The sequence below is a fragment of the Lissotriton helveticus genome, chromosome 1_1 (genome assembly GCF_964261635.1).
Source record: "Lissotriton helveticus chromosome 1_1, aLisHel1.1, whole genome shotgun sequence".
In the NCBI taxonomy this organism is placed as follows: Eukaryota; Metazoa; Chordata; class Amphibia; order Caudata; family Salamandridae; genus Lissotriton; species Lissotriton helveticus.
The window spans coordinates 909989683-910012004 of record NC_136057.1 but is presented as its reverse complement, the minus strand read 5'-3'; the positions used below and the strand labels follow the sequence as shown (position 1 = coordinate 910012004).

At 41.8% G+C, this 22322-nt stretch overlaps 1 protein-coding gene across 2 annotated transcripts in view; it reads right to left on the bottom strand.

The window, feature by feature from the left end:
• XPOT (exportin for tRNA) overlaps positions 1 to 22322 on the bottom strand; it is a 538373-nt gene that overhangs the window by 263674 nt on the left and 252377 nt on the right. For both annotated transcript variants that reach the window (XM_078676087.1, XM_078676095.1), the window contains exons 12-13: positions 16252 to 16376; positions 4929 to 5073 (exon numbers count right to left, since the gene is read on the bottom strand). In XM_078676087.1, the coding sequence (XP_078532213.1) occupies positions 4929 to 5073; positions 16252 to 16376 (270 nt within the window). The remainder of the gene's footprint in view (positions 1 to 4928; positions 5074 to 16251; positions 16377 to 22322) is intronic.

Sequence of the window (22322 nt, the reverse complement as noted above, 5' to 3'; positions counted from 1 at the left end):
ATCTAGTTCATTGAGTTGTTTCCAGGTGTGTCCGAACAGATCCGTGTGGTCGGCTTTCCGGATTTGCTTCCACACATCGGCCGGCAGACACAACCCGAAAAACAAATCAATGTCCGATAGAGTCATTATAGTTGAGCCCAAGGCTGTGCCTAGTTCAGTATAAAATGCTGTAGGGTTCTTTCTTAAATCGGGCAGGGTTTGCCTAAAAGTTAAAATATCTTGCCGATCCCATGGTTGGTAAACCCAATTATACACAACCCTTCCCTTCGCATCTGCGTGGTTGATATCATCGTTTGTTCCCTGACCTCTTGGGGGAACCCAGTAGGGGGCGGCTTCTCTGATAGGCATCATAGTGTTGGCTGCTTCTAATGAGGGCTCAATCGTCTCAGGGATTGTGATCTTGACCTCTGGTTTCTGTTCCGCGAGGTGGCGGAAGACCTCAAGCGTTTGCATGAAGAGGTCCGTCACATCGCTCTCAGTCCCATCTCCAACATCGACCCTTCTATATAGAGTCGTCAGTTTTGTAGGACCCTTATTCTGGTACCTATCCTCATATGCGTTCAGGGTGTGGTAGCTGAACCGCAGAATGAAATGCTGTCTATGACTACCGGCATGTGAGTTGTGCATATTCATCGTATATTCTTCGCTCTCCTTCCGTTCTACCAGTGTTTTTGCTATCTTGTCGATTCCATCACGCTCATCTTTGCTCAACCTATTTGGTCTGGCTGTTAGCTGTTTGTCAGCCTCGAGTTCATCTGGTGTTGTTACCAATGCGGCCAGTGCGAAGGCTTTAAGAGTCTGGGCACTAGCGCTAGGGTTACCCTCGACTGCACTCTGAACTGGTGAATGTTGTGCTAGAGGCTGGCAGGGAGCATAAGGAGGGGGCATGTAGATAATTGGAGGACCGAGCAGTAACTAGTCATTTGCCCGCTGTTTGGAGGGCATCTCTGGGTAGAGCGTAGGGGGTGTCCTGACAGGGCATTGGCCTGCCAGTCCTGATTCTTGTATTTGTTTAACTTCCTCTCTTCTTCTTATTTCTTCATCTAGTTCTTTTGCAGCCAGATGGGCTGCTTTTCGTAACTCTTTCACTATTTTTGCTTCTTCTCTTTTCCTTCACTGTTCTGCTTCTTTGCGCCACATGCCAATACTATCGAGCATAGTGGGCGTTGCCTTATTTATTTTTACAGCTGCTTCTAACGTTTTTATTTTCATCAAAAGAACCTATCAGTGGCCACTGACTTTCGGGATTCTTTTTTGTATATTTATGCCATAACTTACTATAAGCTATAGCGACTAGTCCTTGCTTAGTAAACATGTCCTTATTAGGGGTGCCTTCCAATGGAGCTGGATGGTTCATCTCTAATAAGCGGTCCGGGTTGACCCAACTACTAACCAATGGGGAGAAGATAGGCATGACGGATTACAATGGGGGGCAAAAGCCTGCACTACCTATCTTTTCACTACTTGCAAAAAAAACTGGACAGAATATTCTATTCTACGCTGTTTGCAAACAGAGAATACCTCCAGAAGGAACCAATTCCAAACAGTCAATGTTTGGATAAACAATCAATCAATGAGGAATGAAATAGGCACGACGGGTTAAAAGCTTGCGTTACCTACCCTTCACTATCTGCAAAGGGAGAGAGAATATTCCTACTCTTCCCCGTTTGTAGGCAGAGAAGATCCTTAAGAGAACCAACTTCGAACAATTCAATGCTCGATCAAACAATCAATCAATGGGGAGAAAAATAGGCACGGCAGATTACAATGGGGGACAAAAGTCCGCGTTACCTACCCTTCACTATCTGCAAAGACTAAACAGAGTATGGCGACTCTGTGCTTGTTTGCAAATAGAGAATCTCTCAGACAATAAAAATGAGTAATACTAGTATTTTCAAACAATCAATCAATCAATTTCGCAATTTGTCGTGTGTCACGACCTTACCCGGACCGCATGGACAGTTTCTCGTCTTCCTCTTCCAGCGCCCGATCGTCCTCTACTCTCTGTTGCTATCGCGGCACTCCTGGTGGTTCCCAGTCAGGACCGTAGATCACTCGGGAGAGGTCTGCTCGGAATCAGTGAAGTTCAGATGATCGGCTGTCAGACGAGGGTCTATCGGACAGGAGCTCTCCCGATCGTTGCAGTCGTTCACTCTGTCGTCGGGACATCTCCCACTGGATCCACGTGTCGCTGATGGGCCCCGCGTTTGGGACGCCAATTGATCAAGATCAATTCAAAATGGTCAGGCGATTTAGTTGATGTTTCCTAAGTTAAATTTGCCCGGCGTTAAACGCCTCTAATACCATACGAAGTTATCCAATAAAGAGGCAGGCGCTGGAGACAGGAAGACAGGAAACAAGTTTTATTCCGACGGATCAGAACACGTCAGATCGGACAACAAGGTATCGTCTCGAGGTGCTCTCCCTACCTCTCTGAGACCTGGTCTTTTATACACTGGTTCAAGACATGTGAACGCTCTTTATTACAACAAAGACATTGTGAAGTATGAGGATGACATCCCCGGCACCCCCCAGTTCCGGCCCCCTCCAACACATAACAGTAGAGGCCCTTTCCCCTCATACAATGGGAGGGGGCTATCACGCAGCTGAGTGTTCTGCCGATTCCTTCGGAATGTGTGCGCCTGATCGAATCTCAGAGGGTGGGGAGGTCTTGATCAATAGTGGCTCCTTTCAAGAGAAGCGGGTGCATACAGTAGTGGGCAATAAACTGTATCCTCAGGCTAAGGGATGACCAGCGGTTCGTGCAGGCAATCGGGTTCAGAGGAAGGGGTCATCAAAGGAGAGGTATTCATGGACGGAAAGGAGGTGTTGGTCAGGCGCGGGGTGTGATTCTCAGAGACAGAGTCATGCGGGAGGGGAGAGCTTATGCCTTGTGCATGTGAGAGCGGGGACAGTCAGGGTGCGTGGGGGAGGCACGCAAGGTTCAGGGAAGTGCGCTGACGGGTGATCGTGAACAGGGAGACCATGGTACCTAAAATGGCTGTCGTGTGTGTTCATGTGTGAGTCTGCAAGATGGCGTAGATGATGTTCAGTACACGAACTAAAATTCCACAGGGGGACACCACAGGAGAGTGATGATTGGGGGGGCCGAGAAGGTAGATAGCTGGACCGATTGGGAGCGTTGATGGAGGAAGGAACAAATCCAGGTTAAGGCCATGCGACTGATTTGCATATTGATGGGTTCAAACAGGAATGGCATGGGGAGCAAAAAAACAATAGATTTAGGCCCAGATCTCTGTACTAGGGTGAATGTATGACATTGTTCTGCATTTTGTCCCCCCGAGTGGGACGGGTATGCCCAGACGTGGGCCTGTGCTCTCCATCCCACTGGAGTCAAGCTAGCCTGGCTGATATGGGGTGAAACCCCGAAACTGGCCATAGGATGCTTGTTTACAGTCCAGGAAGGACCATGCCTGGCAGTTCGGGCTGGACTGTTACCATAGGGAGGAGGTTCAAGACTGATTTGCATATGGCTGGGTTCAAACTGAAATGGTATAGGGAGCAAAAAAACGATGGATGTAGGTGAATGTATGGCATTGTTCTGCATTCTGTCCATCAATTGTTCTTTTGGCATAAGAAATTGGGCAGCATCCATAGTAGGATCAGAAAACCTTCTGGCTCACCCCCCAATCTGGAGTTTGAATACAGTTTTCTTGCATAGGAAAACATTAAATTCTGCAAAATAGTAATGGTGTGAGCAAAATAATTTTAGCAAATCAGAGCACAGTTCTATTAAACACCATACTGCCTTACCAACCAAGCATTATCCCACTTCATGAATATTGATTCTGTCCATTCAATGTTAATGTCATCCGGAGATGGCAGAATAAACTAGTTACAAGAACAGCAGCACACTCTTGTGACTGAATGCTGTACACTGAGCTAGTGGAAGGCCCTTGTGAAACTGCAACATTACTGTGTCCACGTTGGAAAGTTTTCCTCAAGAAGAGCAAGTACAGTGTCAATGGAAATAAACAAACAAGACCATGTGTGCTGTAGAAATGAACAGTGAGCTTGCAAGAGGAGACATCCATTTTGAACAAGGTGGCATCAAGGCCTAACTGAGTGAGGTCGAGTTAGCAAAAAACAGAAAGGCACTTCAACAAGTCATAGCAAATTTGTTTAAAATACAATAGTACCATCCCATTGTGTACATGTAACCTCAAGAGTAAATCCACATTCGGCACGTTGTTAATGCACAAAAATATAAAATGCACAAAACTCTAACACTTCCAATTATTAATTTTAACGGCATACTTGCCTGAAATGCAAATTAGAACCACACTGTGTCAATTACTTCTAAAAATGTACAAACTATTTTTCGAATGAAAAACAAGAGAATTACAGTAAATGTTCTACCATGGCAACACAAACAAAAGGATAGGATTCAAAAGCAATGAAGTGAATGTTAGAATGTCTTGTTTTCTTAGCACTAACTGCCGTTAGAGGCTGCTTTAAAATATTTGACAGACAAGAGAAAATGCCAGAAAAACAGGTTGCACTGGTAGAAGGAGCAGTAGAGGTAGGGGTGCAAAAAAATGTAGAAGTTAAAACATCATGAACAAAGTAAGCAGCCATGATTAGTGGTCAAAGCATTTTACGAAACGCGTTCTCTTGAGACTTTCTATAGAGCTCAAAATCTGCGGTTCATCTCACTGAAGGACATCCATAATATGTCTGATAAGTATACTGCAAGTGTATATTGGTCGCCTGATTAAAAAAATGAAACACATATATGCTTGTATATGGCATTTTACTGTCTGATACCTTATTCTAATATGTCCTAAAGAAAATGAAATAAATTAATATCCGCTATAATTCAGTCTTGGAACAAGTCGTGCAGATCAGCTTTCACCACAAGAAGATTTTAAACACTGCAAGAGCAGCATGATGTGTTTGTTACTTACAGTTCTCATCATCTCCTGTAGGGCACTGGCTTTGGCAATGTCACCACTGAAATGAGCTCCGTGGGCAACTGGGAGCGCTTCACCAAGCATGTACAGCAACCGTATCGCTACTTCTACTTCCATGAATGGCTTAGATTGGCAATTTCTAAAAATAAAATAAAAACAACACTTCTTTAGGCGAAGAAAGAACCCCAATTTATTTACATTTTAAGAAGCAAAAAGACAACACTTCTCTGCCTTTTGTCTAGGTTCTCTATTACAAAATGTACATACATATATTTAAATAATTCTTTATCTCAAATGTGTGTGCTGTTAGAGAATCAGATAACTTCCTTTTTTACCTAGTAGGTTAAAGGGACATAGTTGGTGAGGTGAAGAAGGTACAATGTGGGTGGACGTTTTAGGAAATTAATAGCTGGCTTTGCCTGGTACATTATCACAACTTTCTGGGGGTTGATTGTCTCTCAGAATTAATGTCCTCACTCCCTTGTTGTCGCCTCAATTGGTACTATAAAAGGTCAAATGTGCACATGAACAATTTGATGTCATCATGCACCTACAGCCTGCTCACCTTCTAGCCCATTCTTAACACCACAGACTTTGCTCTGTCTTCAGTTTACCCATGAAATGTCAGAATTAGGACTGACATGTCTTTCTACTGAATTTGAACACTTTACAGTATTTGTCTGGCGCCTCTGATGGAAGAGTGTTTAACATGTTCATTAAGATTTATGCAAATAAATATGCTTTAACTTTACTACTCCTCCAGTTTCACAATGCCAAGACTACCCCAGTTCAAATAATGTGTTTCTCTTATTGTATTTTCTGTAGCAAATTATATCCCCAGTATGCCCTCTGCCCTCACAAGTTTAGATTGGAAACTTCACCTCGTGTTTCATACTACACAGCATTGTTTCAGTCAGTCTCTCAACTGGAATTTGCTGACTTTATGGCAAGACAGGAGGCTAGCATTATGCATTAAACCTTTATTTGCTACTTCCAAACAGCATCTTTAAAGAATCTCAAATAGAACACTAACAAAAGAACAAAACTCCACAGTCCAATATAATCCTCCTGTCAGCCACCTGCTTCCTTTTTTGTTTACGGCTTCTGAGCAGTTAAGTATACGTTCATAATTGAGATTTTACTATTTGTATATTAAGTTTTTAAGGGAATGTATTATTATGTTTGTTGTGTGTAAATGAAAATCCAATGTATGGATTTATTTCTGTGGATATGTCGTTTTTTATATGTCTTACGAAAATTAAGGGTGTTCAGTAATGATTGGTGTTTTTGTTGCCCAAAAAGCTTTGCATGGTTAATTTTTTATAATATAGTACAGTTTTTAGGTAGTTGCTATTACTAAAACAAGTGACACCTTAAGTATTTGTATGTGGATCGGAGGTCACTATGAGCAGTGGTTAAGGAGCGTGTCTTGCACTTGCCAACATGCGTTGAGGTAAGGGCAAACTTTGGCCGTAGAAGCTTCAGCAAATGGTTGGAGCAGGCGGCCATCATTGTTAAGGGCAAGCACCACGTGGGACAGCATTTACTATGGGAATTGGAGTATTCTGCTGGTACACAGGGGTTTAGAAGAGGATTTCCTTGAGCGCTGCATTTGAAAAGACCAGTTTTGCCTAAAAGAAATTAAATAAACATGAAAACTAAGCCAGTTTTGAGAAAAGAGCATTTTTCCAAAATATTTTACGAAATCAAGTTTTAAATTAACCTGACCAAGCTTTTTCATAAATGAAAACATTTGGAGGAGTTGCTAATGGAAATTGCTGTTGAGTTTTGCAGCTTAGCAATGTTTGCTGACAATTGTCACTACAGCGTTTTTCCAGTCAGGGCTACGAGTAGGAGTGAGGAAAGTGATGTGTTCATCAGTATTTGATAGAGTTTTGTTGGGATTCATTAAAGAGTGATTAGGGTTGAACAGATTGAAAAGTTTTCTTTAGTTAACAGTACTTGTTTAATTATTGTTACTGGGATCCTTAAATAGGATTTAGGTTTGAATTATTTTTGGTACAGGCAGTTAGTTGCAACATGACTGAGCAGGTGGATGGTGGGTCTAGTCAGAGTCAATGAGGACGGTGTTAAAAGACAGTCAGTTTGTACAGGAGTCAGTGAGGATAGTGCTAAAAGAGAGGAAAAAAGGACCCATCGAGGAAGAGGATGAGCATTTTTCAATTTCAGAAGGAGAGGACAGTGTTTTTAGAGGTCCTGGGAAAAATGCTCAAAAAAGAGGAAATGTGGTAGATCCACATGAAGAGAAAGGAATCCCAAGAAGCTCGCATAGAATTTGCATTCGAAGCAACATTATAGATGGGCAGGCTAATCCGGTGTAGGATGAGCAAATAGATGAGTACATCTTGGACCTGGATTACAAGGATTCCTCGGATGAGGAATTTTGTGGAAGCACCTTGGTTAGGTAAACTAATAAGAGGTCTATTGTACACCCTTTGGGGCAAAACTTATTTGATCCAATGGAGATTAGGCATTCACAAGGATCAGACTGGTGGTCACTAGATCATGTGGCTGATTACATTAAAAAATGGATAAGGTAGCCATTAGAGAAGAAGGAACGCAGTCTTAGGAGAGCAGAAGGTTCTCATCCTGTGTCAGAAATGTGGACCCTAAGATAATTACGTACCTTTATAAATTAGGATGAGATTTTCGCATAGGTTTGGAACGCTCACTTAAGCAATGTGAGACTAAATTGCTGGATGTTTTAGGTCCTCTGGCGAGGATGTTTGATATGGTGGAGGAAGCATATGTTAAAGGTACAGACTCGGACATACATTTGCTAAGAGGCTGGTGCCAGTGGACAATTTGCTTTGCAATGCTAATGCTTGGTTGATTACTGAGCGTTGAAAGGCTGTACTCCTTCGATTTAACCTGAAGTTAGGCGAGTCAGCCAGAAAGAAGCAAAGTGAGGAGGCAAATGAGTTACTGTTTGGAGAAGAAATGGTCAAGGCATTGGGAAAATACATTCACAGCTCTAGAAAGGGAGCATTATTCAATGTGCAAGGTCTGCTCAGGAACAAATAGATTATGGGTTGGGAGGGCAACCTCGCAGCCATAGTTTTTTCAAGTCCAATATGCAGGGAGAGGAATATAAAGAGGGGTCTAAGGATTGTGCAGTCAGTGTTTTTACCGTCATCGAGAGAGAGCGACTAGAACAAGGATAACAAGGGGTAGACAGTCGTCTTCCTTGGGAACAGGTGAGTACAAACAGTATTTCTCGTTTTATCCACTTAAAGGTGGGAGGAAGGTTGAGATTCCCCATGGAGGGATGGAAGCAGATCATAGACGATGTGTGGGATGTAGCCATGGTTACAGGATATCAAATACAGTTCAGTGCAAACTAGGCCTGGGCGAAGCACTACGCTACGCTCGCGTAGTTTGCAAAGTTTGTGCTACTTCGCACTATGCGAACTGCACGTAGCACAGTGCAAACACGCATAGCGTAGAGCAGCGGTCATTTTTTGCTTGCTCGCGGTCCTCAACGTCAAGTTGGCGACCATGAGCAAGCAAAATGACGGCGAGACTTTTTCCTCGTCCGCGATCAGCAACATCAAGTTGCTGATCGCCAGTGTGGAAAATAAACCTCCCGGCAAGATTCTCAACGCGGGGAGGTCAGGTTTCTCATTGCAAGTGGTCGCGTATGCTCGCGACCGCTCGCGATGAGAAACTACCAGTCCGTTGAGAAAGCTGCCGCTCAAGAAAAATCTACTCGAGCGGCAGACAGCTACAGCTCGCACTGTGCAAGATGCCGCTTTCAATGATTGCACAGTGCCGGATGCTTGTCCACACTGTGCAATCATTGAAAACAGCATACGTTAACAAGGATCCCCTGATTATATAGAGAATTCTAGGGCAGGGTCAAACATTGTGTGGGTATCTCCCTAGACAGTCTAAACAATACATAGATTTGTCATGCAGTGGCCTAGCAAGTAAATTGACAAACAAACAAAGCTAAATGCAAAAAGTTCTTGATTTATTGTATATTTATAAAAAAGCAGAGGAATTTATATTAAAAACAGACCAGATTAAAAATCCTTGTGCAGTACATAGATTGCTCAATCATAATATACAATATGCATTAAATGAATGTAAAAAAAGGCATCATAAAAAAGTACATTATTCAGACGGTGCATAATTTTATATTGTCTAGGATGTGGCGAGATTAAGATTAATTCTGACGCGCGTTTCGGCGCTATACCAGCGCCTTCTTCTGGGGAATCGAGCCACAGATTCCTGAGTCTGTAGAGGCAGATGAGTTATGAGGGATATGGAACTCTTCTGATCATTAGGATGGAAGCACAGTGGATATTCTGTGAAGGGATAAAGGTACTTCCTTCAATTATTCTATATATAATAATATTCTTAGCAGGCGTAGACAGTGGATATTCTTTTACTTCGTAATGTGTTGGTAATATGGTGCCTTTCTCCAGTAAGATGGACTTGATGTTGGCCGATTCTGTTGGAGATTAGAGGCCCGCCAAAAAATAATTTTCTGGTAGGCAGGGATGCTTTACAGAAACCGTGAGAGGATAAAAATCGAGATAGTTTTTCTGTGGATACGTCTTGTAATGGCGGTAGCCGCTGCCCGGGCCAGAATGGAATATCCAGATAGTGGAAATTCTGGATACTTTAAAGAGGTTATGAGGGCTCTTGTAGGTAATTTGAGAGAGAGAGGAGGCCGTCTGATAGTTTTATCTTGATGACCTTTTGTTAATGAATCAGTGTTCAACTATTGTGATGACTCAGATGTGCATGGTAAAGGAACTTTTAGAATCCCTAGGGTTTGTCATAGATCAGGAGAAGCAGATTCTGAAGCCCTCGCAGAGTCTAGAGTTTCTGGGTTTTGTTGTAGACACCGTGTTGCCAGAAAAGAAAATTCTGAAGATAAGGAAAGAAGTTAGGATGTTATGAGGAGAGACTTGGTCAAATTGAGAAACAGTCTGGGTGTCTTATCTTCAGATCAAGTGTTCCCAGGGCCACTTTATTACAGGGCCTTGCAGCGTCTGAAAACGTTGGAACCGTGGATAGAGAATTTAGAAACTTGAATGGATGAGCTATTTTTAGAATACAACTAGATTTGTGAATTAGAGATGGAAGCGGGCAATTTAGGATGGAGGGTCAGATGTTCAGCTCAGGATACGGCTGGTGTATAGAGCTTGAACAAACGTAAATAACACAAATTGTTTGGAGATGAAGGCAGGAATGTTTGTGTTGCAAAGTTTCAGATCTCAGTCCCAGCAAGCTTCCGTTTTGTTAAAGATGGACAATATTACAGCAGTTCCATATATAAACAGATTAGGGGGCAGCAGGGACAGCAGGCCCAGAAGGTTTGCAGATTTAACAAAGGACATGTGGGAATTCTGCTTGAGCACAAGTTGAGTGGGGGGCCCAGTATTTACCAGGGAAATAGAACTGGATAGCAGATTAGAATTCCAGGAATGTTGTAGAATTCAGCAATTGGAAGTTAGAGGAAGGTTATTTCATGAGGATACAGAACTCTCTGAATCCAGGTGGACACGTCAGTTAGGGAGTTATTTCAGTTGGAGACCGGATCCAGCGGCTCTGGCAGTGGATGCGTTTACACAGGATTAGTCGATAATAAGGGGTTATGCATTCCTTCATTTTCCAATGATACATAGAGTGTCTGTTCAAGTGAGAAGGCTAAGATGTCAGTTGGTAACTCCGTTTTTGGATGACTCAACCTTGTTGCAGGGAGTTGCTGAAAGGTGCAGATGGAGCACAACATCCATTAGTAGAGGTGAATTCGCTCGACCTACTAGTATGGAGAATATCAGGAAGATTCATTGATCTTTCGGGAAACCGCTTCAGAATGGCGTCTTGGGCTTCAGGGACATGCAAACAATATAGAAGTGTATGGAGTGCCTAGTTGCGCTGGTGTGTGCAAGGGATTTGGATCCTGTAGAAGCTGACGAGGTAATGGTTGCAAAATATTTGGCAGATTAGCTTGAAAGAGGTTTTTCATACTGAACTGTGAATGATTACAGATCTGCAGTTGCTGCAGATCATTCTTTAGTACATGACATTTCTAATTCCAGAAGTCCTCTGATCTGTATAGTTATGAATGGGATTCATTTAAAGAGATCACCTGTGGTGAGATATGATTCAGTAAGGGATGTCAATTTAAATTTCACATTGTTTTAGGGATGGCAAGGTAATATATATCTTGGTTTAAAGAAGCTGACTTAGAAGTAAAACACTTAATTATGTTTGATTTTTTTTTGGAAACATAATCAAACAACGTTGGAGTCAATGTTCTATCCTAGATATGAAGGTAATCCAAAATGATATGTTGTGCACTGTTTGCAAGAATATGAGTCTACAGTGAGTGAGAATACAGGTCATGGAACAGACCAGTTACTGATTTCTCATGTGAAACCATATTGTGGTGTCACAGCTGCTACGATAGCAAGATGGGTGAAGTCAGTCATGAAAGAGACTGACTTCACCCAGTTTAAACCTCATTCTGTTAGAGGTGCGATGGTTAGCGAGGCATATATGTTTGGAGGTAGATTGGAAGAAATCTTATAGGTGGCTGATTGGGACAATGCTGAAGTGTTTAGAAATTGTATTTCAGACCAGTATAACATGTTTCAAACAAAGTGTTATAATGCCATTAATGGCGATTCTCTGAGCTTTCACTTCAAAGACAAGGAAGCTAGCTTTATCCCTCCTACCCACCCAGGGGTAGAGGGATATAGATATAGCATTTTAAGTATAAGTTGAGAAAGTGTTAGTCACCAAAGATGAGGATGTTTTGGGGATTTCTTTTCATTTCATACAGGGAATTAAAGTTCAAGTTTGGATTAAAGGCTAAAGAAGAAGATTCTATGGAAAGCATTTGCACAAAAAAGGAAGAAGATCGCTGACAGGAGGCTTGAGTTGGTTTTGGAGTTCTATTCTATTGTTAGGTTGTTACTGTTCTATTTGAGATTCTTTAAAGGTGTTGCTTGGAAGTGGGAAATAAAGATTTAATGCATAATGCTAGTCTCCTAGTCTTTAATACAAAAAATCACGATTCTCTATGCAGTGAAACCTCTGAGAATCAACATTTTCGTTGCTTTGGAGAGAATACCTGTAGAACTGGAAACGGTATTCAAGTCTCATTAATGAAGTATTAAGTGCAGTCACCACTTCCCCTTTTCTGTTGGGTACACCTCTCCATTTGATCATTGACAGCACACACAATACTCTACAATGTGTCATTCTGAAGACCTATTTTGACATCATCATTGAAGATGAACCTCAAATTCAGTCTCTGTACTCTCATCTTCCCTTGTTCCCCATTCTAAAAGATACATGACAATTGTAGGCATTAAATGTTACCATGCTCGATAAACCATTCTCTAAACTTTTCAAATTGACCCTAATTTTTCACAGTTGAGCAGGGGTCTCCACAATATGATAGATCTTAGAGCCAACAGCAAACAGGAATTTGTGAACTTACCAACACCTTTGTGATGCCTGCATAACCTGATCTGCCACTACCTCCTCCTCTCAGAATGAACTCCTTTCACCCATATATTTGACTGACCACGACCAAGTTAGTTTTAAACCCAAAAGAAAGTCTCCCACTAGGCAGAGCCGATGAACTCTGCTGTGTCATGCAGAGGATGACACTTCTTGTGGGTGGAGTCAACGAAACCCACTTGGGGCGGAAAAGAAGACTCGCACTAGGTGGAGCCAAAAATATACACAGACTCAAACGAGGCCAGTTTACCTCGCTCTCTACAACAGACAACCTCATAGGCATGGCTTGCCCTCACCATTCTGTTAGGTCCTGTTGTAGTTTTCTATAAATTGGAGATTGGCCTTCGCTCAGTGCAGGAAAAAAGGGATTGTAATTACTTTCCAGGAACATTGACTTATTTACTTGGAGAAATAAAAGGTTTTTGACTTCTGCGGGTGAAGTTCCTCACCTATATAATTGAAATTGCAATTAGCTTATAGTGTATTAAAGTTTAGCCTCCTTAACTTCACTGACATTCTATACAAGTGATTTTTTTTCATCAATATGCCACCATTTCCTTGCTAAACAGTTGTGTTAATCCCTTGTATGAATTGCAATTGACTTACACTATCTTACATTTTAACCACCCTACCTCTTTGCATTTCTACGGTAAGTGAAATAATATCCAGCATTTTTCTCTATATATATTAGCTTGTATTAGACTTAACACTGCGGCAGCAAGCATGTCACAACCCCGGCCATTCTTGAATGAAGGGGGTAAACTAATTCTCCCTGGGAAACAATTGACTAAATTGGTTGAATCTTATCTTAAAGCTATATGGGGTGAGAAGTTTACACCCTTACGTAGCACATCATAACACTAACCCTGCTCAGCTACAAAGCCAAAGGGCATAGGAGAGCTGCATAAGAAGTAGCATGGCTACATCAATGAAATTTAAATCAACTTTGGTTTCAATAAAATAAACATCAACCGATTTAGAACTTTGCTATCCAGAAATCCTCCGCAACAGAAACCATGGTCAGTCACACTGTCCAGGCTCTGTTACGGCTCCTAGTACATCAACATATACAGTTTAAAAGCTTCCACTCTGCATACAAACCCATCCTTAAATTCAGCCAAAACTACCATCAGAAACTATTCCACATGAAGGCCAGCAAATTTTCTGATTATCAGGCAAGTGTCCATTTTCTTCTGCCCTGCGACTCAAAAAGGTAGTCCAGTGACAGTCAATTCACCCACCCACTATGGAATACCTAGTCCCTACATCTTCAGAACTGCAAAAGTTTTCCCACAAATTTGAAAGCACCTAAAACGGAATTACAATAAATGTTCTAATCAGGTTTCCTTCTATTCATCCAGACAGTAACGCCTATCCCAACTACATAATTTAGATTGTACCTGATTTCACACATACTCTTGAATCAGAGTTTGCAACCATGCTAAGAAACAGCAGTCCAGCATGCCTTTTTCAATCACAGTACGGAGTAATATCCTGTAGAGAAGGCCTCAGACTGAGCAACAGTGACCAGGAGAATGGGGGTCTGCTGAGCCTTTAATCCAAGTTTTATTTTAACATAGCATTTCCCATGAGCTTTGTGGTTACTTTCAGCAGAAACAATTTTTCACTACACCTAGTAAAAAGACAATTGTGAGTGCTATTAGATTCCAGAGTGCCTATTCTCACACTATAAGCTGAGTGACAGGTGAAGCCTCTCTTTTCTACTGCCTATAGGAGGCTGGTGTTTTCTTTATCGTGACACACCAGCTATTTTTACGCAGAGAAGCACCATACATTGCACTCTTTGCCTCAATGTTATTTTACGTTAATATAATTTGTGAAGCACACCATCACCAGGTCTCCTGGCACTAAATAATAAAGGCAGCCTTAAAGCTAGTATTGGACGGTTAACAATGGATTAACAAAAGAGAAATGTTTGCAGAGCTTTGTATAAAGCAGAAATTTTCAGAGCACACCTGGAGGTCCTTGAGAAGAGCTTTGGACACATACAGAGAAAGACTGGTCCCCAATGATGTTTTTACAGTATCAGGTAGCCTGAATGAGCAGATGCTTAGTGGAGCACAAGTTTCTAGGGGGATGACGTGTTAACAGATGTTTAAAAATTAAGTAGGAGTCTTGTAGTAAAGAGCTTGATGAACAATGTGCAAGGTTTTGAAAATGATGTGTTGTTGGATAAAGGGTCAAAGTTGGCCAAGGACGACCACAGTGCCTTTTTGCGTATTTCCAGATGATCATCTCTAAACAACATGATTGTTTTCACTAACTGGGTATAGGGGGACATAAAAAGAGGAGCAGGTGTCAAGAAAATACATATTTTCCCCATTTTAACTCTAATAGACACATTTGCTCTGTACTACACAGAAAGCTGCTGAATGGAATTACAGCAAACTTGACATAAAAGTAGATATTTTTTAAGTTAGTGCTTGGTTTAATGTCAATCAGTTCAGAAGTTACTGATAAATTAGCATTGAAAAAGTGTCTTGAGAGGGTTCAAATGTATGTGACCTATTAATCAGGTTCTGGAATGTTGCTCTGAAACCAGTCCACAAACTTAGGTTTGCAGACCATTTGTGAATCCAAATTAAACAAAATACTTTATCTTGATTGTATGAGTGAGCTTTTTCTCCAGCTATCCATTTCAGCTGCCAATCCAAACCCAGGTCCGCAGACCCAACGTTTCCCTATCAGCTGATGGCATATTGAAGAAAAATGTTGCAACTCCTACTCAGGATTCAAGGAATTGGTCCCCATTTCCTGAAAAATAAAAACTAAGGAGGCATAAGATGATTGGAGGAGCATCACCTGACCCCCTGGTTCAGGTGGGGGAACTCAAAGACATCTTCTGCAATTAAAATAAAAAATGTGCTGATTTTGCGCAAAGTTAATGAATCCTGAGGCTGGGTTGGCAGCCCCAGTGTGGCACCAGAAGTCCGTGATCCAGGTCACAATAGCCATGCTAGCTCACACACCAAATGCAATGTTTATGGCGTCATATAATTACACTAATAAGTAACAACACTTAATCTTCAAATCTAGAGGAAAATGTACAGAAGGACATCTCACAAAGTAACATATTTTGTGCAGATTTGTCAAACGTTCAAAGGTAATAATGGGGGAGTGGTCACAAAATGATTTTTCACACTCTTAAAATGGGATCACTTATAAGAGATTTTTATCTGCGCGTATGCTGAAACCACTGAACAGAGAATTATCAGATTTTTGGCGAAGAAGCCTTTTGGTCATTCTGTGTGTTTTATATGCTGACACACACCCAGCTTCCGCAAGGGTGACAGTGTGTTAAAACAAATTTCTCCTTGCAGGTGAGGGAGGCCTCTGACTCCCCTTCCTCAAATGTGAGGTAAATTAAATGGTGCTATACCACCACTCGCATTGTCCACCCTCATATTTCCATATCAGCCACAATTAACACACAGACACATCATTATAGGTTCACACAACCAACACAACATACTTACACGCTGCCAATAAAACAAGAACTTAGTCCCGTTCATATTGTATATCCACACACCAAGATATGTACATACACCAAACAACATATACAAGAAAGGAACGTTAGCAGAAATATATATCTTTCTTTCTTTCTATGAACATAGTGAAGAATGCTTACATTAAACAAATTAGAATCCTATAGAGCAACATGGTTAGGAGTGCAAAACAATAATGAATTCCCACTGTTCTCACGGTCTGCACCTAGCATATACAATGCATCAAAGAAAAGATCAGCTTACCCCCCAAAAAACTAAAAAAAGCAAAACTCCGGACTTACTGAACTGTAGTGTTAAATACTCTCTGAACAGAAGTCAACAACAGCTCTGGGGAGACCTGAGCCACTCTGTCCAACAGCAATTTCAGTTGTTTCCTGTACTCCACAAACATAGCTTCATCTTCGCCCTGTAAAATGTTAAAGTTCATCAAATTAGATTAAACAGAATTGCCTGACAAACTTTCTCTTGAGAAAACAAAACAAAAACAGGACTAAGTATGAAAACCGTTAAAAAAAAATGGTAAATAGAAATTCAAGCCACAAATCCTTTAAATAATAATAATAGTTGCTTATGTGATCGCCCCTAAAAAACACCCGCACTCATAATGAACCAGAAGTCCTAAAACCTTGAAAGCTTTAACCAAGTAAAGGATGATTACTAATAAAACCACTTTCCCAAATATAAAGATTTCTAAGACATACCCACTAGAAAGGTCCCAGATACCTGAAAATAGGTATAGGTCTAAGTGTCTCTTTATTTAGTAATAATAAAAACTTAGTTTGTATACCCCAAAGAGTGGATTAATCTTTGTAAATGCACAACAGTTCTGAAAAGAACTGACATCCACCCAAATCTTTGTGTACAACAACAGGCATTATGAGCCTGGAGCTACTAAAAATATTGCAACATTTGCATAAGAAGTCTAATGAAGCATTATGAACACCACAACAAGAGCCTAGATGTTAGTTATTCGTATGTAGTCCTTGGGGCAGAGGGCATCAGAAGGGAGAATCATGCGGTATCACATTATTACCATTTGATGTGCGAAACTGGAAAATACCACGTGGTGAATACTTGAACTCTTGGTATCGTTATTTACTGGATACAGCAAATAATGATGCACTTGGAATTCGATCAATGTCCTAAATTAAAGTTTAATAAGTATATTACTTGTCTGCAAACAGGCGGAATAGATTAGTAAGAGTCAAAGTAGTAGGGAGCAAGGCTATAACAGTAAAGAAGGAAACTACATCGACTCACAAGGCTCATCTTACTTGCTTACCCTTGCTTTTCCCCTAGTTCAAAGTGGCCTCCAGACATGGACTCATATTGCTTACTCTCCAAACAGTATGCAAACGGCAAGGTATCTTGAAATTTTCCTAAGATATGTACCTTTACTGTTTTCTTTACCTTAATTATTTTTCTTTCCCTCTTCATTTGTTTGCTCGAAAACAAAAGTGATCAATCCTTTTTTTCTTGCAAGTTAAACATTGAGCTAGAATAATTATCATTGGATGAAGTCCATGTGTAAACACAAAGGCAGAAAGAAGGGAACATCTCTTGCAACAAAAAAAAAGTACTGCTGTATTGCAGCATATTGTTAAGCCAGTACTACTGTCACAATAACAGCATTAACAAGCATTTGCAATGCAATAGGTCTAGCATTTGTGAGAGTTTAAGCTATTGGCATTGTAAATGACAATGCCTTTTTTTATGTTTTAAAAGTCAACACATAAATAAAAGAAATTGTCATTTACAATGCCAATAGCTCAAACTCTTGTAAATGCGAGACCTATTGAATTGTAAATGCCAGACCTATTGCATTGCAAATGCTTGTTAAAACTATAACCAGGGACCATTTTAATAGTTCCTTATAGCACTTGACATGTGCAGTTAATTGCATTTGCTGTTTGGAGTGACCTCGATAATGGAACAAATTAATAATAGCTTCTTGGGTTGTGGGGAGGGAGGGTTTTATGTTCTTTGTATCATGTATTATTTATGTATTCTGTATCTTTATCCCCTACCAGTTTCTATTGTGATTAATTGCTCTTAAGAATGTAGTGCTTCTGCGGACTCACTACTTTTTGATGTTATAAGAAATAAATAAATGTGATTGTTGGTAAGATAGTACAGTAGGTTAATGCACCGCTGCAAAGTTATGTGAAACCGGAAGGCACTCCCCTCACGTCAAGCAGGGGCCACTCATCTTTTTTATTGTTTCGAAATAATAAAAAGAGTACCGCTAAACTGGGATAACAGCAGCGGGGATTTACAACTCTTCCAAGTTGTAAACCTGCGAAAGGCAGGATGCTGGGCTCTGTAGTCAGAGTAAGATAGGAAGGTGGCACTAGGGAACAGGGAGCAGTTCTTGCATCGGTGACCAGTGTGGCTTTCACTATTGGGTGGCGAGTAGTTGGCATTATGATGTATGTGAAACTGGCAAGGCTGGCGCCGAAGAAGAGGGAAGCTTTGGTACCAAACGAGGAGTAAGGAGAGGCACCAATGGCTGGGCTGTGTGAGTAGGTGCAGACAGGTGTGTGTAAAAAGGACACTTCTGAGCATTTTTGGGAGCTGTTAAAGGTGGCAGTGTTGATGTAAGGAGATCGCCCCTATGGCACTGGTGGACGCTGTAAGATAGTGGGCCAGTAGACCTTGGGAAGAACAGCTAGCACGAGTGAATATTTTGAGAAGCTTACACCGGTGGGAAGTGTAAATTATCACCTGCAGGTAGTTTAGGGAGGTGGCACCGGTGGAAAGGTTGGAGAGCTGGCATTCGCGGGCAGTGTAAAATGCCACGGGTCGGGTGGACAGTCTGAGGAAGTGGAATGATGATGAGAGGACAGTGCGAGGAGCAAGCACTCATGAGAAGTGCTGACACAAGGCGAGTTTGCACCCACTGGCAGTGTTGGCACCACTGGGAGTGTGAGAAAGCGGCATTAAGAGGAAGTGGGTGGAGTTGGGAGAGTTATCAGTCCTGACTGAGTTATCGGAGCTGGGCAGCACCGGTTCTGGCCGCTGTGCATCATTTCTCGCCTCGGTTACTTCGGTCTGACCCTTTCATCACCAGCACCGATTCCACACGCCACATTTTCCAGGCGCTCGGAGCAGATCAGCCTTAGTGCGCTGCACACATCACTTACTCCCTACCTGCCGAAGAGGAGGTGGCATGATAGGTAGAACTCTGTGACCGCCAGGACACGGAGATCGCTGCAGCCGGAACATAACCCCCGTCTGCTATCTTTCAGCCAAACAGGCAACCCAGACAGGCCTGTCATTGACTGAATGCAGAAAGAGCACAGTGAACGCTGAGCCGACGGGGGAAGGGAAAGTGAAAGCATGAGATGCGCGCGCTGTGCTGCCGGTTTCTCTGCCAAAGGGAGACAGGAGTTGGCATGCGGGTACAGGAGATGTGCACGTGTACGGAGTGCACATCTCCTGTCCAAGCGTGCCACCTTCTGTCTCCCTTCGGCAGAGAAAGCGGCGACTATAGGTCTCGCCAAGGCTAACTTTTACATTCTGAGGGGGGTGAGTCCTCCCTTTTATTGTATTTAGTGATTCTCAAGGCAGAACTGTAATGTGTGTCCGTTTTCTTTATTCATAAAGGCACAATAAAGTTGTTAAAAACTGAGGGAGCGGGAGGGAGTACGCAACAGAGGGTGCAGGGAGGGAAGCAAAGGGAGACTAGAACATGAAGGAGAGTGGAGGCGAACGAGCAAGAGAGCATAACGTGGAGGTGCAGCGCAAGGGAGGCGACTGAAAGGTCGAAGCTGTATAAAAGTGAAAGCATGCGTAAGAGCGTCACGAAGGACAAAGTTGTGGAAAACGACATGTTTATAATGTTTAGAAAAATGTGCTGGAAGAAGTGGGAAAACAGAGCGGGGGGAAATGACGTCCCAGGTTAGTCTTTCACAACTAGACAGCTGCAGTCTGGCAGGCTTTGACCTAAAAATAGGGGCTTGCCCGCATATGCCACATGCACGTGCAGTTTCAGTGAGTAAAGCTCCAATCTTAAAAGCAGTTTCTGGATCAACCAGCGGGTGGCATGGGACCCCACATGTTGAGAACCGGCAAGAGACAACGATATTTTCAGACTGATTTGCATATGGCCATGTCTGAACTGGGGTGGCGGAGTGGGCTAAAGAACGGTGATGGATTAAACCCAGATCTGTTGACTGGGTGTGAGTGTTTGATTGGTTCAGATGCTCCGTCCATCACCACCCCCTTTTGTACCGCTTTGTTCGCCATAAGTTGGCAGGGTATGCTCAGACGTGAGTCCCTTGCTCACTTTGCCACTGGATTCAAGCAAGCCGGGCTGAAGACGTCTGAAATGCCAGAAACCGGTCCTAGGAAGCTTGATTCCGGTCCAGGGAAGGCATAGCTTGGCAGTTCGGGCTGGACTGTTCCCATGGGGCACAGGATCAGACTGATATGGCCATGTCTGAACTGGGGTGGAAGAGTGGGCTAAAGAACGGGGATGGATTAAACCCAGATCTGTTGACTGGGTGTGAGTGTTTGATTGGTTCACATGCTCCGTCCATCACCACCCCCTTTTGTACCTTCTAAGTCAAAGCATGACAAAACAAAGACAAATTCTTGCCTGGCTTTTGGAAGGAATACTGCAGGCTGGAAACATTGTTTAAGTGATAACAAAAGCTGTGTGTGTAAAAGGGCAATGGAAAACTCGTCTCGGGCACTTTTGGTACTAATGTAGCCATTAGTTAGTGACTACGAAGGGAGAGATTCTGATCAAGATTGATTCCATCAATAGCTTGATTTTATGATCTTATCATATTTGCAAGTGGAAGGCAGAATGATAATGGAAGGCTACATCGCCTTCCTATCCTGACACCTACAAGTACCACGGATGCTACGGTTCAGATTATCCAATTCACTTCTACTCTATTTCTGTTGGCTACATCTGTAGTAGTACTAACTGATTTAAAGGTCACCATCTGATAAGTTGCCATTTATTTCTCATATTTACATTTATTGTATTTTTTTTATTTCACCATTAGTTTTATTTTTGCAATAACACTTGTTTATATAATCCGCTCCAAAACTGGGCTTTAATATCTAATAAAGCCTTTTAAAATATATAGTAAGATATCGTGTGTGTCCATAGTTTGGGGAAAGTGGTTCCAGATCTCACTAACAATTAATATTATCCTGGTCGTCTCTGACAGAAATAAGTGTTATTCAATACGCAGGGTCTCCAGTTAAGTTGTGGGAGATGCAGAGGTCACAGCCTGTCAGTCTTTCCTGCCCGTGTTGCTAAGTTGACTCGTTCCTATGCTTGCCAAGGGCCTGGAAAACGATTTGGACTGTATTTACAAGTGCACTGGTAAAAACATGTCAGAGCGCAAGGGTCTACTTGATGAGACGGGTGGGGTTTAGTATCAGTCATTTGTAAGAAAGTGACTCTGTATATACTTGACCAAAGTAAGGTACAGTGTGTACAGATACCACATTCCCCAGAGGTTTGGCAGAGGCTAAAGTTAGATATAACCTTACTCTCTAAAGTGGTAGCTTGGTCAGGCAGTATCAGAAGACAGTATAAAGCATCTGTTGCACACACTCAGTCAGCAAATGGTCTCACACACTCAAGAACTGAACTTTAGGCCAATTGTTTTGTATCAAAAGATATAGTTGTTTTATTTTAGAACCAACAAGGTATCATACCTTCTCAGAATGGATTACTTTAGTTAAATACTTTTCAAATAGGCAATAGACTCTTGAATATAATAGTTAGTTTTTTGCAATAGGCAACACAATTTCAAACACAATGCAACATTGAGCTCAATGGGAATTTCTAGTTATATGCAATTAATTACTTTGTAGATTACTTTTCTAACCACAGCACTGGATCCTAGATGCAGTCCCAGGACATGTGCTGTAAACAGTTAAGTAAAAGCGTTTTGGTTACAGTAGTGATTTTTAAGGAATATTATTGTACTTTAAAAGTTGACACTGAATCTTTTCTAGATGAAATTACCAATGTTATCCTATGGAAGGAAATTCAGTTTGCAGTTAACCCCTTTAGTGCTGCCGTCGGCTGTTGAACGTTGCGAGCACTACCTCCGTAGTACTGCGCACGTCCAACGGCCGACGCGGCTCCACCCATTTCTTTGAACGTTCAGCACTGACGCTGAACGTTCGAAGCAAGAAACGGGTTAAAGTATGTTTGCGTTACTTTTGTAATACAGTGCTGGGCTGTTAGGTTCAGCACTGGGACATCTATCTGAAACAGGCAAGTAATTACGTTTTTATCTTTGTCACGATTTTTAAACAATATTTGTAAGTTTCAAAAATCAACACTTAGAAACTTTTTCAGCAAAAAGCAGGCAATGAT